Genomic DNA, 15,873 nt, shown 5'->3' on the forward strand with positions numbered 1-15,873 from the left:
AAGGTGGGGGCTGGGGTTGTGGCTCAGTGGTAGGTAGAGCCCTTGCCTAGCATGTGTGAGGCACTGGGTTCAATTCTCAGCACCACATAAAAATAAATAAAATAATAAAGGTTCATTGACAACTAAAAAAAATTTAAAATAAAAGCACAGGTGGACCATTATTACATTCCTGCCTCATTAGCTTCCTGAGTAACTGGGATTATAGGCAAGTGCCATTACTGATCTATAATCTTAATTTTTTTCCCTAAAAAAAAGGATAAATTAAGCTAGGCACAGTGGTGCATGCCTGTAATCCCAGTGGGTTGGGAGGTTGAGGCAGGAGGATTATGAGTTAAAAGCCAGCCTCAGGAATGGCAAGGCACTAAGCAACTCAGTGAAACCCTATCTCTAAATAAAAAACAAAACAGGGCTGGGGATTGGCTCAGTGGTTAAGTAGCCCTGGGTTCAATCCTCAGTACCCGCTCCCCACAAAAAAAAATATAAAAGCTAGGGAGTGACACTGGCCAAATTACAGTGTTATATTGTGTACATGTGTGAATGTATAACAATAAATCCCATCATTAGGTATAACTATAATGCATCAATTAAAAAATACAGAAAAGTTTATAAAGGAAAAAAATAAGAAGGGTGAACTGTGTGTGTGTGTGTGTGTGTGTGTGTGTGTGTGTGTGTGTGTCCCCTCTAAATATAAATCAGCACTGAGTATCAAAAATTGGAATCTGGTAAACTGTTAGTGGCAGAATAATAGTGATGCACTTATGGGTATTCTCTGTGAAATTCTTTCAGTTTTGCTACATGCTAGAAAAGTTCCACAATAAAATACTGGGGAGAAAGTTCACTTACCTGGAAAACCGTCTTGGATTAGGAACAGGACTTGGTGGCAACCCACTGCTACTCACAAACATTTGTAGGGATGGTGAAAAGCATTGCTAGAAAAATATATTTAATATTAAAATATTTCTAGTGTTCCAATCTTCAGAAAGTTCCTTTGAAAATGACAGAAATAATGTCCTCAAAATTGCTTAGCTCTCTATGTGTGAAATATACATATATATATATACATTTTTTTGAAATTGCTATCATAGGTTTTCATTGATTTTCCCCTGAAGTTATTAGATACTTTAAAAGTGAGGTGATTTGTATACATATGTTTTAGAGAGTAAACACTGTGTAAAAGATAGCTCATATCTTGTCAATGATCCTACCTTTCCAAATCCTCGGGTGGGTGAAGGTGCTGGAGAAACTGGAGTAAAGTCAATCCTCTTAGGAGAATATAATTTCTCCGACTTGTCAAAATCACTATCACTCTGTAAACATAAAGTATTATCTCCTCATAACAATTCAGGACACCACAGCTCTCATTTACTACTATAACACATTTACATTTTAAGAGTAGAAATGTAGGGCCTCCAATATTACTCTACTGGGAAAACAGAGATTAAAAACAAGAATCAATTTATCAATTTAGAAGTAGAAAGGACAGAGGCACATGAAAAAATTAACAAAGCCAGTGAACAACACATAAAGTTTTTTGTTTTTGTGGGGGGAGAGGGTATCAGGGATTGAATCCAAGGGCATTTAACCACCGAGCCACATCGCCATCCCTTTTTTTTTTTTTTTTCCTAAAATGAAGGTCCTTGGGAGTCTGAGAGCATTTAAGAGAGAGAGAGGGAGAGAGAGAGAATTTTTAATATTTATTTTTTTTTAGTTATCGGCCAACACAACATCTTTGTATGTGGTGCTGAGGATCGAACCCGGGCCGCACGCATGCCTGGCAAGCGCGCTACCGTTTGAGCCACATCCCCAGCCCCATCCCTTTTTATTTTTTATTTTGAGACAGGGTCTTGCTAGGTTGCTTCCAGCCTTGCTAAATTGTTGAGGCTAGCTTTGAACCCGCTATCTTTCTGTCTTAGCCTCCAGAGCATGCACCACCACACCCAGCAAGATTTTTAAAAAATAAAAAACAAGCAAACATGGGAAAACTTTACCAGACTCAAGCTCTCATCCCATGATTGGCTTATCTGCATTGCAGTTTGCACTTCCCTAAAACAAACAAAGCAAAGCCATCAGTGTTTACAAACAAAATATATCCGAGTAAGCCCTGCTCTTTCAAAGCACTAACCTCTCATGTGCAGTTTCTCTATTCATCATATCCAGACCTTCTTCCTACAAGGACAAATGTAAAAAAAAATACAATTTTCATCCACACCGTTCTCTATTTCAAATAAAATCAAAAGACTTCTCTACCTCATTTGACAGAATCACAAGGGAGCAGAACTAACGTTCTAAGCCTGTCAACCATGCCACATGTCTATTTTATCTGCAAACTTGGAAAATTTTTAATCTGTCTCCAACTACCCAGAATTGCATCCTGGCCCATTTTTAAGATTTAAGTCTCTTTTTTATTTTTATTTTTTGGGGGTGCCGGGGATTAAACCCAGAGGTGCTTAACCACTGAGCCACATCCCCAGCCCTTTTTGAGACAAGGTCTCGCTAAGTTGCTTAGGGCCTCGCCAAGTTGCTGAGGCTGGCTTTGAACTTGCGATCCTCCTGCCTCAGCCTCCCGAGCCGCTGGGATTACAGACGTGTGCCACCGCGCCCGGCTAATATTTAAGTCTTAAAAATCAAAATCAAACTGTAAAATCCAAAAAACTTCAGATCTGAGCTAGTAAGTAAAATTTACCCTTTTGATTTGAAGCAGTCTGCTACTAGGAATACGATTAGGTGAAGATGACAGCAACTGGAAAGAAAAAGTAAACATTTACTATTTTCTGAATCACAAAGCAGCAGTCTGCTGTCATTATTGGTGTACCAACCTCTTTCTAGATAATTTTTCATATTCTTCTTAGAAATTCAGCTCTAATAAATCCTGAACATTAATGCACTAGAGGCAGTACATTCAGTCTTTAGAAAGTACACCAGGTGTCCAACCTCAAAGCACCATCTGTTGCTAGACAGGCACTGACTTTAGCACTTTTCCCAAATGAGTGTAGAGCTGTATAAATGCAGGGGAAAAACACTCTTGACCATGGAAATATCCATTACCCCCCTTATCTAAAATAAGGAACATATGAAAATGGAAAAAAACAATGTTATTTTTTATTACCAATGTACACACAGAGAAAAACAGGCTAACAAGCACAGTGTAATAGTTTGTCTATGATTAATGTTCTCAAAAAGACTACAGTAAGATTTTGCTTCTATGACCTAAATCAACGCTGGGATTTAATCAATAATGCTACCACCACAAATCTTACCAAAGAAAAAGCATTGTGGAAATGCAAGGTATACCTTTAAAATAACTGTTGATTTCCCTTAGATTGTCCCCCTTTTAATAACACAAAGCTAAAATGATTTGGGGGCCAAATTATGTTCCTTCAAAATAATCGCAATCTGGCCACAAAATATCAGATACAATTCATATCAACAGATCTTAGTTTTAATAGCCATAAGGTAAACAACTGTAATTCATTCCCTAAGAAATGCAAGTGAATCTTTAACACTACAAAACCAAATAAAACAATATCCTGTTTAAGAGGTCCTATGCCATTAAAACTTTTTTTGAATAGGAATGTAGTGATTGGTATAAAATGTTTATTTTAGGAAAAAGCTAATTCAAGTAAAATTTTCAAGTATTATCCACTGAAATATGATATTTACCTCAAATGATATCCCTTCATTACCATACCTTTCTTTTTTCTCTCCTAGGTTTTGAAAAGAGAAAAACTTCACCAGTGAAATCCTTTTTAAAAGTTCTTTTTTTCCTGTTATGAAAGTAATAAGTATTTACTGATGAGCACTTAATAAGGTCATCTGAACAATGTGAAGCTACTAGGCAAGCAGATAAGGCAGGGAGACTCTAACAGGCAAACGTGGAAGTGCACACACATGTCAGTCAGAGAACCAAAGAAAGCTGACAACCCGACTGTGGCCAGTCAGAAATGCAGATGCTACATCTACATTATAACTTGTTAATTTTAGACAGAACTAGAACAGTGGACCAGAAAGAGAACAGCAAAGCTGTGTCCAGAATCAGAAACAAGAGTAATGTATCAGCTGGAAAATGAAAAGCCAGGAGATTTAAGGAGGTGCTGGCTAATGATGCAAAGGAAAGCAAAGAGCTAAGGTGGGAAAAGGAACTGCTGGGCACTGGTAACTTAAGTGGGCATTGGTGACATTTTCAAGGACAGTTTTTTAACAGAGTTGTGGTAGGAGTATTAAGATTACAAATTGAGAATAAATCAGGAGACAAGAAACTGCAGGCAGCTGAATGTCAATTATGCTTTGAAAAGGAGCCCTGGGAAAGAAAGGAGAGACCTACAAAAAGAAAACACTTTGTTTTCCCCATATTAGATGTGAGTTGGGAGAAGAAAGTGGGAGGAAAAGACTGATGGCACAAGACAGAGGAGATAATAGTGAAGTGACAGGAGAGTCAGAAAATGTAAGAACCATCAGGGAAAAGCATCCTACGTGATGATAAAGGCATTTTAAGGAGAAGAAAGTTGACATTTATACAAGATACGTGACTGTCTTCTCTGTAAAGTAAGAAGGGTCATCAGTTAGAAGAGAAAGTGGTGAGACAGTACACCAGCAGTCTAAAATCAAACAGATTTCGAATATGGCTTTGGAGAACAGCATGGAGCCAGTGGCACCTCAAACCCCACATATCCCCAAGGAAATTCATCTGCTTCCCCCGCAAACTTCCAATTCTTTCAATTTTTCTACTCCTCATTACCATTCCCAGGGTCACGAAGAAACAATTTCAGTCACTTGGGAGTCCTCCTTCCTGCCCTTATACCCAGTCAGTTAAAATCATTAAGACTCTGCTTTTCCCCACCTCTTTCACCGTCCGTTTCTTTCCATGTCATTCGCCAACATTTCACTCTTTGCAGGTTACTATGGGACACACAGAAGTTCATTAAGATTTACACAGCATCGCCCTTTCAAGGTTGATGCAGTGCTTTTAGAGGCTAACACAGAAGGGTAAAGGAAACCTCCATATGAGGCAGACAGGAGATTGCAAAACTCCTCTTTGGATCCTACCTGGAGTTACAGCTGGAAAAAAAAATGTACAGAGGGCTGGGGATGTGGCTCAAGCAGTAACACGCACACCTGGCATGCGCAGAGCACTGGGTTCGATCCTCAGCACCACATAAAAATAAAATAAAGATGTTGTGTCCACCAAAAACTGAAAAATAAATATTAAAAAATTCTCTCTCTCTCTCTCTCTCTCTCTCTCTCTTAAAAAAATGTACAGAGTATACTGTGATATAATGCATACAGTGTAATTGATATCATGATAGTTGAGGATGCCTGGGCACAGGAGATATAAGAATTAAAGTGGATTCTGAAGGACCAGAAAGCTAGAAAGGAGGGGTAGGGTACAGTAGCAAAATGATCAAGCAAAAGCAGTGAATCACCAGAATTCCTTCAGAAAATAAGGTATTTGGGGACAGCCAAAGCAAAGGTTATTTGTCAGTGTGAGAGATAAGCCTAGACCGGAATTGTTAAGAATCTGCACATCTTACAAAAGAGGCAAGTGGGGCTGGGGATACAGCTCAGTGGGTAGAGTGCTTGCTTCCCATGCACAAGGCCTTGGGTTCAATCCCCAGCACCACAAAAACAAAACAAAAGAGGCAAATGAAGTGTACAGAGGCAAATTAATTTTCCCCTTCTTTTCTGTGCTAATATATATATATATATATATATATATATATATATATAGAGAGAGAGAGAGAGAGAGAGAGAGAGATCGAATTTTAATATTTATTTTTTAGTTTTCGGCGGACACAACATCTTTGTTTGTATGTGGTGCTGAGGATCGAACCCGGGCCGCATGCATGCCAGGCGAGCGCGCTACCGCTTGAGCCACATCCCCAGCCCTTCTGTGCTACTTTTATCAGGTGCACAGCTGTATAACATATAAAAATATTTCTCAAGTAGCCCAGTAAAAATACTTAAATTTCCTAATATCCTCAGGGAAGGAGGTGAAGCGAATCAAATCTCTAGATAGCAAACATCTTCCCCTTTAAGTATTTTGAGCCATTCCAGCTGAAAATCTCTCAAAAATGTGTTATATTTCCCCCTTTCTCAGAGTACACCAAATGGAATGACACTGAAAGATTTCTACTCTAATCCCAGCTCTGCCACTTACTATTGTGTGATTTGAGTCTTAACTGTTGCTGCTTTTCATTGGCAAAAGCATCTTTTGCTCTGCCTATTTCAGAGGGGTTGCTGTAAGAATTAAATGCCTGAAAGTACCTTGCGAAGTGTAAAATACCATACAAACATGGGTATTACTGGAATTTAAGAAAAGGCTAATGACTCAGGGATCCTTAAGAACGTCACTATACTGCTTTATACAAGTGAAACCCTCAGGGAGTATCAACAGGCTCTTAGTCCTTCTGCCAAGTCACAAACTTTTTTTTAAAATTTCTGTTTTTCAGTTTTTCCTTTTCCTCCCTCACTAGCAGCTATTAGTATACCTTTAACACAAATGTAACTCTTCTGATTTGCTGCTTCTCATATGCTACTGGGTTGGAAGCTTATTATAATTGTGCATAAATTTTAAATGATTCAGAGGTCAGAGAGGCTCTCCTATAAATAAACCGATGAACCTTTGTGCACAGACTGGAAATCTAGTTCAGCCATTTAGATGTCTGTGTGCTTACATCTCAGATGTCTTCCAGAGCATTGAAGCTAATGGAAGAGTGAGTTCTATATGTGAAGTGCTACCATATAAAAACCTTATAATTTCTACTGGACCAACCATCTAATAAGGTGATCTCCAACACAGCAGCTCTGGCCATAGTGAACAATCACAATCAGCATCATCTGACAGATAAGTGTCAGAAACAAACACTTTGTGTAAGTGATTTTTACATCCTAGGATAAATAAAGACCACTATTCTCAGCTATAATTAGAAGTTAATCCGGACTTATCTCACAACTGTGATGCAAGTAGTGATAAATAACAATAAATAAATTTTTAAAATACAAAAGTTCACAGCAATTGTACCAAAGCTGAATGGCCAGAGCAAAAGTAGTAAATAAGACAGTTAAAATAAATCTCTAAAACCAATTGTGCACAGCACATAATTTCCAGGAAGAACTATATTTGGAAGTATTGTCTCCAATCCAAATCACTTCAGATACTTACTTTGATACTTACCAAACTGTGACGGCTCATAATTGTTGTGCTATTCCTCCGAGTTCTAAATGTGTAAGGCTGAAAAACCTGTGAAAGGTCACTGAAAAGTAAAAATAAAACAATTAATGTCTTCTAGAGAAAGATCTTCCAAATATGTTAGCATCAATTCCGTAGTTCACAGTGAAATATTCAATGGTTCCTCCTTTCTTCCAGAGGATCCTCCGTCCTCCTGGCAGAGTTGCCTGACTGGTGTGCTGGGGATTACAGGTTTGCCAAGATACTGATCTCCTCAGTGGTTGGGGGGCAGCTCTGAGCAATGTGGGGCGGAGCTACAGACTGGTTCATTCCAGCTGCTTCTGGTCAGAGCTACACCCCCAAACAGGTCCCCCCTCAGTCCCCCCTCAGATGGAAGCAGCTCATCTGTGTATCCCAGAGAACCACAAATACCACCATTTTCTGCATGTGCCATTGAGCCCTGTTCTACAAGAGAAGCCATATCAGCACATATCCCACGATCACCCAAAGCAAGTGTTCTACCTCAGAATCAATGTTCAAATAAATGTACCTGCACTATTTTGTTCAGGAGGCCTCTTCTGCCTCACATGCTCTCCTTCCTACCACTATCTGTCAGAATCCTTCCTCTCCTTCCATGCCCACCTCAAACACCATGCCCCTACAGGCAGGGCACAAACCTCACATCATTCCACAAACCTAATGCAATCATTACCTCCTGTGAACCCAAAGAACCCACTAGGAGATGACATACTTCTTGACACCCACGTTACTTTATCTCTTTCGGTCTTCTCTTTTTGAAAGAGGGTCATTTCTCCAGGCTGGTCTTGAACTGCTGGGCTCATACACCACCATGCCCAATGAAACTTTTTTTTTCCTTTTTGCAATGCCGGGGATCAACCCTGGGCCTTGGGCATGTTAGACAAGCACACTACCACTGGGCTACATCCCCAGCCCTGCATACACACTAAGCAGATGCTCTATCACTGAGCTATGCCTCCCAGCCCCTACTTTACATTTCATTAAAGTGTTAGCCAGTCAGGGTAGTGCACACCTGTAATCCCTGTGACCAGGCTGAGGCAGGAGGATCCCAAGGCCAGCTCAAGGCCAGCCGGGGCAACATAGTGAGATCTGTCTAAAATAAATTAAAAAGGGCTGGGAATGTAGTCAGTAGTAGAGTGCTTGCCTAATGTGTGAGGCCCCAGGCTCAATCCCTAGCACCACCAAAAAAATGTGTTCCCCAGTGCTGCAAAAGAAAAGTGTCTTGTGTCTTAAACTTCTTGGTGTAGAGGTGCTTTATTTATTTTAATATAATATCTCTGCAGTTCCTAGCAGAGTGCTGTGCCCACAATGAGTTCAAGAAGGATTTTCAGAACTGGAATGAGCTTCAAAAGACCACTGAGATTGCCTATTTCTACTCTCCTAATTTTTAAGTGAAAAAGACACTCAAAAAGGTTAAATGACTCATTTGTGAGTGTGGATAGTTAGTAAAAACTGGGACCAGGCCTGGTCTCCTTACCTTTTCTTTTATCACATCACATGCTACCTTCCAAGTACTTAAATCATTATTCAAAAAACAGTGTGTTTTTTCCTACATGTCTAAAGGCAGGTCAGTAGGATCCCCCTAGTATCTAGCAATTGCTTGATCACCAGAATTTAAAAGACAACCAAAAGAGAAAACAGCTTCTTCTTTTTTAAAATTTTTTTAGTTGTTGATGGACCTTTATTTCATTAATTTATATGTGGTGCTGAGAATCGAACCCAGTGCTTCACACATGCTAGGCAAGTGCTTTACCACTGAGCCACAACCTCAGCCCGAAAAACAGTTTATTCTTAAAAGTATATAATAAGACAAAAAGTCACTACATCATTCCTTCAGTTTCAAAATTATATTTAATAAAAGAAAAAAGTAAACCTCTTTCCCCCCCTCAAAATACAGATGTTATAATCAATTCAATAGACAAGGATTACCCCTTTCTTTGCCCTCACTGTGCTTGATTAATGTTTTTGGCTAATTGTATTCCCATTCCATTTTTTGGACCAATGCCATTTTTTGAAAGGATCTCATAAATTGGCTCTCTACCTAAGATGAATTGTCTACTTATAAAAGTGAAATGCAATAGGCTCAGGAGGTGAGCCAACCCAACCTTCACTATCACAAGATTCTACTTTAAAAATAGACCCTCTAGTGTCTTATTAAAAAAAAAAAATCACACAAGATCCTACCGCTAAAATTAAAGGATCGACTCTTTCCATAATTTTCTCAAACCTCTATTCTCACTAATGTAAGTTACTAGAAACCTTTTTTTTTTAAATTCACTGAAATGCATTTCAGGCAGTTTTAGAATTGAAAAAGATTTCAACAAATCCAAATCACTTAATATGACATGAATACACCATTTAATTAGAAGTTATTAGATAAATTGTGATTTATTAAAGCAAACCTCTGTTAATGCCAGGGTTCCTAAACCAAGCTTAGAAATAGCAGCTCTTAAGAGACAGGTGTCAAGTTGCAAGCCTAGTTCCAGGGGTTCAGTCTGACTTTCCCTGGTGTAAATTAGCCAGGACAAGCAACCTTTCAGAAGCTTTCTGTGATTTCTTTTAGAGTGGGGCAACCCCCAGGTCGGGGGTGGCTGTTTTTCCTCAAAAGGCCGAGTTTGAGGTCAAACTTTCACTCCACCTTGGGACTCCAGTCATTGTAAAGCAAACAAGTCCCCAACCCCTCTGTTTGGACAGCCCAAATGAGCTCAAACTTGCATTTTAGGGAAGGAAGATTGCTTGCATGGGGTCAAGAAGCTTCTTAACCCCATATACCATCCTCCCCAGTTCTGCTCACCTGAGCCCATGGATCAGGGGAGCACTGTTGGATCTCCTCAGGGTGCCCCCATGAGATGTACCAGGCTCAAAGTCCAGCTCCATTTTCTCCTGAGCCATGTCGGAGACTTGCAGGTAGGCACAGCGGGCAGTGCTCAGCTCCTGGTGCTTAGCTATGGGCTCCCAAGACTCACTGCAGGACTGAGCTGCTGGGGACTGGCAGCTGGGGGCGGGGGCTAAGGGGCGGAGTCTTGGGGGCGGGGGCTAAGGGCGGAGAAAAGTAGGAGAGGAGGAGGGAAGGAGGATGCTGATGAGGAAGGGAGGCTGGTGGAGAGGGAGGGGAGAAGGATGGAGAGATTGTTGGAGGGTAACAGAATCAAGAAAGAGGATGAGGAAAAAAGAGAGATGAGGAAGTACAAGGATGGAGGGAGGAAGAAAAGGGATGAAAGAAGCTAGATGGAAATGCAGGACAGGATAAGAGGAGCAGGGAAGAAGGGGAAAGAAGAGGATGGGGGAGGGGAAAATGGGGGAATGGGAAGATGGGGGAAGGAGGGGGAGGGGGAAGAATGGGGAGCGAGGGAAGGATGAGGGAAGGGAGGATGGGGAAGGGAGGAAGGGGGATGGGGAGGGAAGGGAGAGGATGATAAGGGGAAGGGTAAGGAAGACAGAGGGCAGGGGGAAGAGCACAGGGACGGGAAATAAGGATGAGGTGTGGGAAACAGGAGAGAGGAAGGGACACAGAGGAAGACGAGAAGGAGGGGGAGGAAACTAGGCAGCGGCGGAACTCATGCTGCTATCTTTCCCGCTGAGGACCACCAGCGGGGCTTGGCTACAGGTGCCGCGGTTGCCCGGGCAGCGGTAACACCGAGGACCTGTCAGTTGGGTAGGGCCTGGCAGGGAGACTTCGGTAGCTCCAGCTCCCCATACTCGGGGACTTGGTCCAGCCCCCCATGCTCCGGACACAGCCCTGGAGGCTCCTCAGCCCTGAGATCGAAGCTTCGCCCGTCCCTGCCCCCCTCCCGCCTCGAGGACTGGTTGGGGGTTCGATCCCTCTGCCGCCGCCGCGGGGCCTCCTCTTCCTCTCTTGGGTTCTAATGGCCCGGGGGGAACCCGATGGGGCCAAGACCAAAATCTACAACCTGCAGTCTCTTCCGCCTCCCACGCTTCGGAAGCGGGAGCCTCAGCGGGGCCAGTTCTTCCGCGTCCGGGAACCCATCGGGTCCTGCGCACGCGCCCGGCGGCCTCTCCAATGGGCCCGCGGGCACGGAGCATGCGTGACAGTCCCGCCCCTCGACCCTCCTTTAAAAGGGAGGAGCGTTTCCAGGGGGCCCGGCGCCTTGCTCAATGGCATTGGCCGGGGGACCCTGGCGCCCTATTTCGAAAAGAGCCAATAGTTAGAAGATGCTAGAGCGGCAGCTTTCAGGAGTTTGAACCAATATTCAAGGGAAACTAGGAGACACGAGATTTAGTCCCCAATTTATACACTCCGACCCCTGGGATTCCCGCTCATTTCTTAAATTCCTCGATTTTTTTGGTCTTGTCTGAAGGGGATGATTTATATTTTAGATCATCCATTTGTATGTACATAGAAAAAAAATTTTTTTTTCTTCGTAAAGCTTACGAAAATCCTAACAATCATAACTAGAGTGTGTGAGTGCTGGAATTTTTCTTTAGCACTTACTCTGTGCTAGACAGTTCTGTACTGTAACAGCTGTAGAAATATTTTCTCACTTAATCCTCACCACTAGAATGGCTCTGGGAGTGAGAAGGCCATTGCATTGTGTTAATCATACATACCTAGAAAATACAGGACATAAAATAGTTATGAAATTAGTTTCAAAATTTAGCAAAAATAATTTTCCCTGACTCTTCATTTCAGTTGTCCCATATTAACCTTGCCAGTCTCCCTGAGTTGCTTAGGGCCTTGCTAAATTGCTGAGCTTTCAGTTTGTGATCCTCAGGCCTTGGCCTGAGCAGCTCCTGGGAATACTGGACTGTGCTACCATGCTGGGCTATAAATAGGGGTTTTTGGGGGGCAGGGTGGGGGGGTGTACCAGGGATTGAATTTAGGGGCACTTGACCACTGAGCCACATCACCGGCCCTATTTTGTATTTTATTATTTTTAATTTTTTTAAAAAATATGGACACAATAGCTTTATTTATTTTTATGTGGTACTTAGGATCAAACTGAGCTTCACATGTGTGAGGCAAGCGCACTCTATCACTGAGGTAAACCCCAGACCCCTATTTTGTATTTTATTTTTAGAGACAGGGTCTCACTGAGTTGCTTAGTGCCTCGCTATTGCTGAGGCTAGCTTTGAACTCCTGATCCTCCTGCCTCAGCCTCCTGAGCTACTGAGATTACAGGTGTACACCAGCACACCTGGCTTGTAATAGGGTTGTTTCTTGTTGTTGTTTTTTAAAGTTGTATACAGACAAAATGCCTTTGTTTTTGTTTGTTTGTTTGTGGTGCTAGGATCGAACCTAGTGCTTCACACTTGCAAAGCAAATGCTCTACCACTGAGCCACAACCTCAGCCCTGTAATAGTTTTTTTAAATGTTTTTTGTAGTTGTAGATAGACAGAATGCCTTTATTTGTTAATTTTTATGCAGTGCTGAGGATTGAACCCAGTGCTTCATGCATGCCAGGCAAGTACTTTGCCACTGAGCTATAGCCCCAGCCCTATTTTGTTTTTTTGTATTTTATTTAGGCGGGGGGTGTCTCACTGAATTCCTTAGCACCTCACCCACTGCTGAGGCTAGCCTCAGCCTCAGGAGCCCCTGGGATTAAAGGACTGTACCACCTTGGACAGCTAACAAAGAATCATTTGTTGACCATATACGGTCCCTAACTCCTTAAAGTCAGATAATTTAGTCGAATCCCTAACTTTCAGGAGCTTCCTAGTCTACACTTCCCCTATGGGAAGCTCAAAAACATATGTGATGGCTTAGTGGTAGAGTGCTTGTCTAGCATGTGTGAGGCACTGGGTTAGACCCTCAGCACCATAAATAAATAAATAAACTGAAAAATTAATTAATTTAAAAAATTAATTAATTAAAAACTAATCCACAACTAAAAAAAAAAAAAAAAAGAAGAAGAACATATGAGATGAAGAGTGCTAATTTGGCCATCATTTCCGGGTTTGATTCACATCATGATTGCCTGACAAATTTATTTTGCATTTCAAATAAATCTTTTGGGAGGTTTGAGATGTTCTTTTGGCTTGATGTTCAACCTGTATTTGACTTTCTCTTGTGGCAACTACAGGTTGAAAGGAAACTTTAAAGTTGCCATGACACTGGTAAAATAAAGAGTTGATTATGACATATTTGTGACATCTTTATAGGTAAGAGACCTTGGACAGGTGGCAGCAGACTGGGACATACAAAAAAAGGAGTAGCCTAAGTTTTAAGATATAGATCTAAGCAAACCAGTGGTCTGTGGGCATGGACTATTGCTATGGAACAAGAAGAGCTGATCAAGAAATACAGCCAGGTTGGTTATAATAATGTGTATAGGTGGAAATGGGGAGGAGTACAAATAACTCCTTTCTTTTTTGGCGGGGTACTGGGGATTAAACTCAGGGGCACTCAACAACTAAGCCATATCCCTAGCCCTATTTTGTATTTTATTTAGAGACAGGGTCTCACTGAATTGCTTAGTGCCTCGTCATTGCTGAGGCTGGCTTTGAACTTGCAATCCTCCTGTCTCAGTCTCCAGAGCTGCTAGGATCACAGGCATGTGCCACCACGCCCAGCACCAAATAACTCCTTTAAATGTTGTGTTTGTCATTATAACATACAGAATTCTTTCTGGTTCTATAGTACTTGTTCCTTTTGATATTACAACCTGTGAATATACTATATGGGTCCTGTCTATATATTCACAGATTTTGGGTTCATGGGGTGTAGCTTTTCTATAATAAGAGATTTTCTCCTTTTTGATAATAGCTGGAAACATATTGCCATCTCAAATGTTTAGTCATTTCATATCTTTTCTAGAAACTTTAGTCTGTTAGTTGCTTTTTGTCATTTTATTATACCTATCCTCTTTGTGTAATCGTACTCTCACTCTCTCTTTAAAAAAAAAAAAAGAATATAAGTAATATTGCATGTGGATAAAAAAGCTTAGATTATATCAACCTCTTATATTTAGAGATAATAATGGAAAGAGCCATCCATTTTTACATTTACAAATTACAGCAAATTTATTTGTGTCTGAAAGGTAGACTTAAATTTTTAAAAATTAAATTTTGTCTTCTTTCAAAATATTTTCATTAAATCATATTATTAACAAACTGAATAGTAAAATAAACAGAAGAACAGAGGTAAGAGCCACTTATTCACAAGTTGCTCCATTTTTTTCTGTTATTCAGTTTGGTTTGGACTTTTTTATTTTTGTGTGGAACTGGGGATTGAACCCATCGGTCTTATGCCTAGGAGGCAGGTACTCTACCAACTAAGCTATATCCCCAGCCCCTCTGTTTTCTCTTTAACCATTGCTTTTTTCCCTTCACTCTGAATTTACTCAGATTTAGCCACCATCTTTTGTAAACTCTCCTGGGAATTTTAACAGTGGCTTTCTTACCTTGGTAGTAGTCTGGACTCTGCTGCTACCTAATGATGTGCCGTTCATCTCTTTGGAATTTTATGAGCTGTAAAATAGAAATAGTTTATCTAATTTATATGATGGCTATGAATGGCAGTTTATTTAAACCTGCATTTATTCATAAAGTAATTTAATAAATATTTATGAAGTGCTTATGAGTACAGAAATAGTGTCCAGGAAAATATTCAGGAACACCTCATCTATCTTTTAATTTAAACAGAAAGTCAGAGGAATCTTGACTTTGTCATTTATTAGCTATTTCAAGTAGCCCTTCTGGGCTTTGGATTCCTACTTTGAAAAATGGGCATTGTGCTGGGCGCTGTGGCACTTGCCTGGGAGACTGAGGCAGGAGGATTGTGAGTTCAAAGTGAGCTTCAGCAAAAGCGAGGCGCTAAGCAACTCTGGTCAATGGTTGAGTGCCCCTGAGTTCAACCCCTGTACCCCCCCCCCAAAAAAAAAGAAAGAAAGAAAGGAAAAATGGGCATTGTGATGGTGCCTACCTCACAGAATTATTGTAAGCATTAAGTATGATCATATATTTAACATGATTAGGACAGCATCAGGCACATAAGTGCCCAATGAATGGTAGCTGTTATTAACCTGTCTTACATCAGGGATGGAGAATCCGAATCATCTTCATGTCTGGGATTTACGTAATCTAATTGTGCATAATATGATCAAACTTTTAAAATTCCAATCCCAGAATGAATGAAGAATAAATGATTATCATCTTACATGTCATAACTTGTCATGAATGGTTTCAAGGCAATTGCATTATTTTAAGTTCACTACTGATTACCTGTGCAGGGTTGATGATTGAACTAATTGATATAAGTATGTGAAAACATTTGATAAGATGAAAAGTGCTATACCAATATTATGACTAATTAATAAGTCTGATATCATTAAGTTCATTTTACCTTCTCTGCCACTTCTCTATGTGGTTCCTAAAATGTGTGGTTTTATAATATTCGTGTGAAATTAAGATTTCAGTACTCAATATGGCTAATTAACTGGTGTTAAAATTCAAAAGCAGCAATTCTTTAAAATGGAAAGACTGATTTGAATGGATTCTGAGATATGTTTTAAGAAAATAAGCCTCACCGCTTTAACTTAAATCTTTGTAAGTTAGCTGAAGTCTTTATTTCTTAGATGACTAATTATGAGAAGTCAAAATTTATCCCATAGAAAAATACACACATTACGATTATGATAAAAATGAAACCACATTGAAAACTTGATTCTACACAATTGCAGAACCAATCTGCACAATAGGTTCAATGAGGT

The 15,873-nt window shown here is 40.5% G+C and overlaps 1 protein-coding gene and 1 non-coding gene across 20 annotated transcripts in view; one reads left to right on the plus strand and one right to left on the minus strand.

Annotated features, from left to right (window-relative positions):
* The window catches only part of Pabir2 (PABIR family member 2), a 51,678-nt gene extending 40,472 nt beyond the window's left edge, over positions 1 to 11,206 (minus strand). For 7 of the 19 annotated variants that reach the window (XM_077107639.1, XM_077107642.1, XM_077107636.1 and 4 more), the window contains exons 1-7: positions 9,999 to 11,206; positions 7,160 to 7,250; positions 2,684 to 2,740; positions 2,123 to 2,166; positions 1,989 to 2,043; positions 1,206 to 1,307; positions 844 to 929 (exon numbers count right to left, since the gene is read on the minus strand). In XM_077107639.1, the coding sequence (XP_076963754.1) occupies positions 844 to 929; positions 1,206 to 1,307; positions 1,989 to 2,043; positions 2,123 to 2,166; positions 2,684 to 2,740; positions 7,160 to 7,250; positions 9,999 to 10,096 (533 nt within the window). In that variant the 5' untranslated portion in view covers positions 10,097 to 11,206. Of the gene's footprint in view, positions 1 to 843; positions 930 to 1,205; positions 1,308 to 1,988; positions 2,044 to 2,122; positions 2,167 to 2,683; positions 2,741 to 2,816; positions 5,715 to 7,159; positions 7,251 to 9,998 lie in introns of those variants that run through there. The other 12 variants (XM_077107641.1, XM_077107654.1, XM_077107653.1 and 9 more) reach the window with 8 other exon arrangements.
* LOC143639583 (small nucleolar RNA SNORA26) lies at positions 4,936 to 5,057 on the plus strand. Its single transcript, XR_013154730.1, has one exon. It is a non-coding gene; the product is annotated as a small nucleolar RNA SNORA26 (small nucleolar RNA).
* Positions 11,207 to 15,873: the final 4,667 nt, after the last annotated feature.

The sequence above is a fragment of the Callospermophilus lateralis genome, chromosome X, assembly GCF_048772815.1.
Source record: "Callospermophilus lateralis isolate mCalLat2 chromosome X, mCalLat2.hap1, whole genome shotgun sequence".
Lineage (NCBI taxonomy): Eukaryota > Metazoa > Chordata > Mammalia > Rodentia > Sciuridae > Callospermophilus > Callospermophilus lateralis.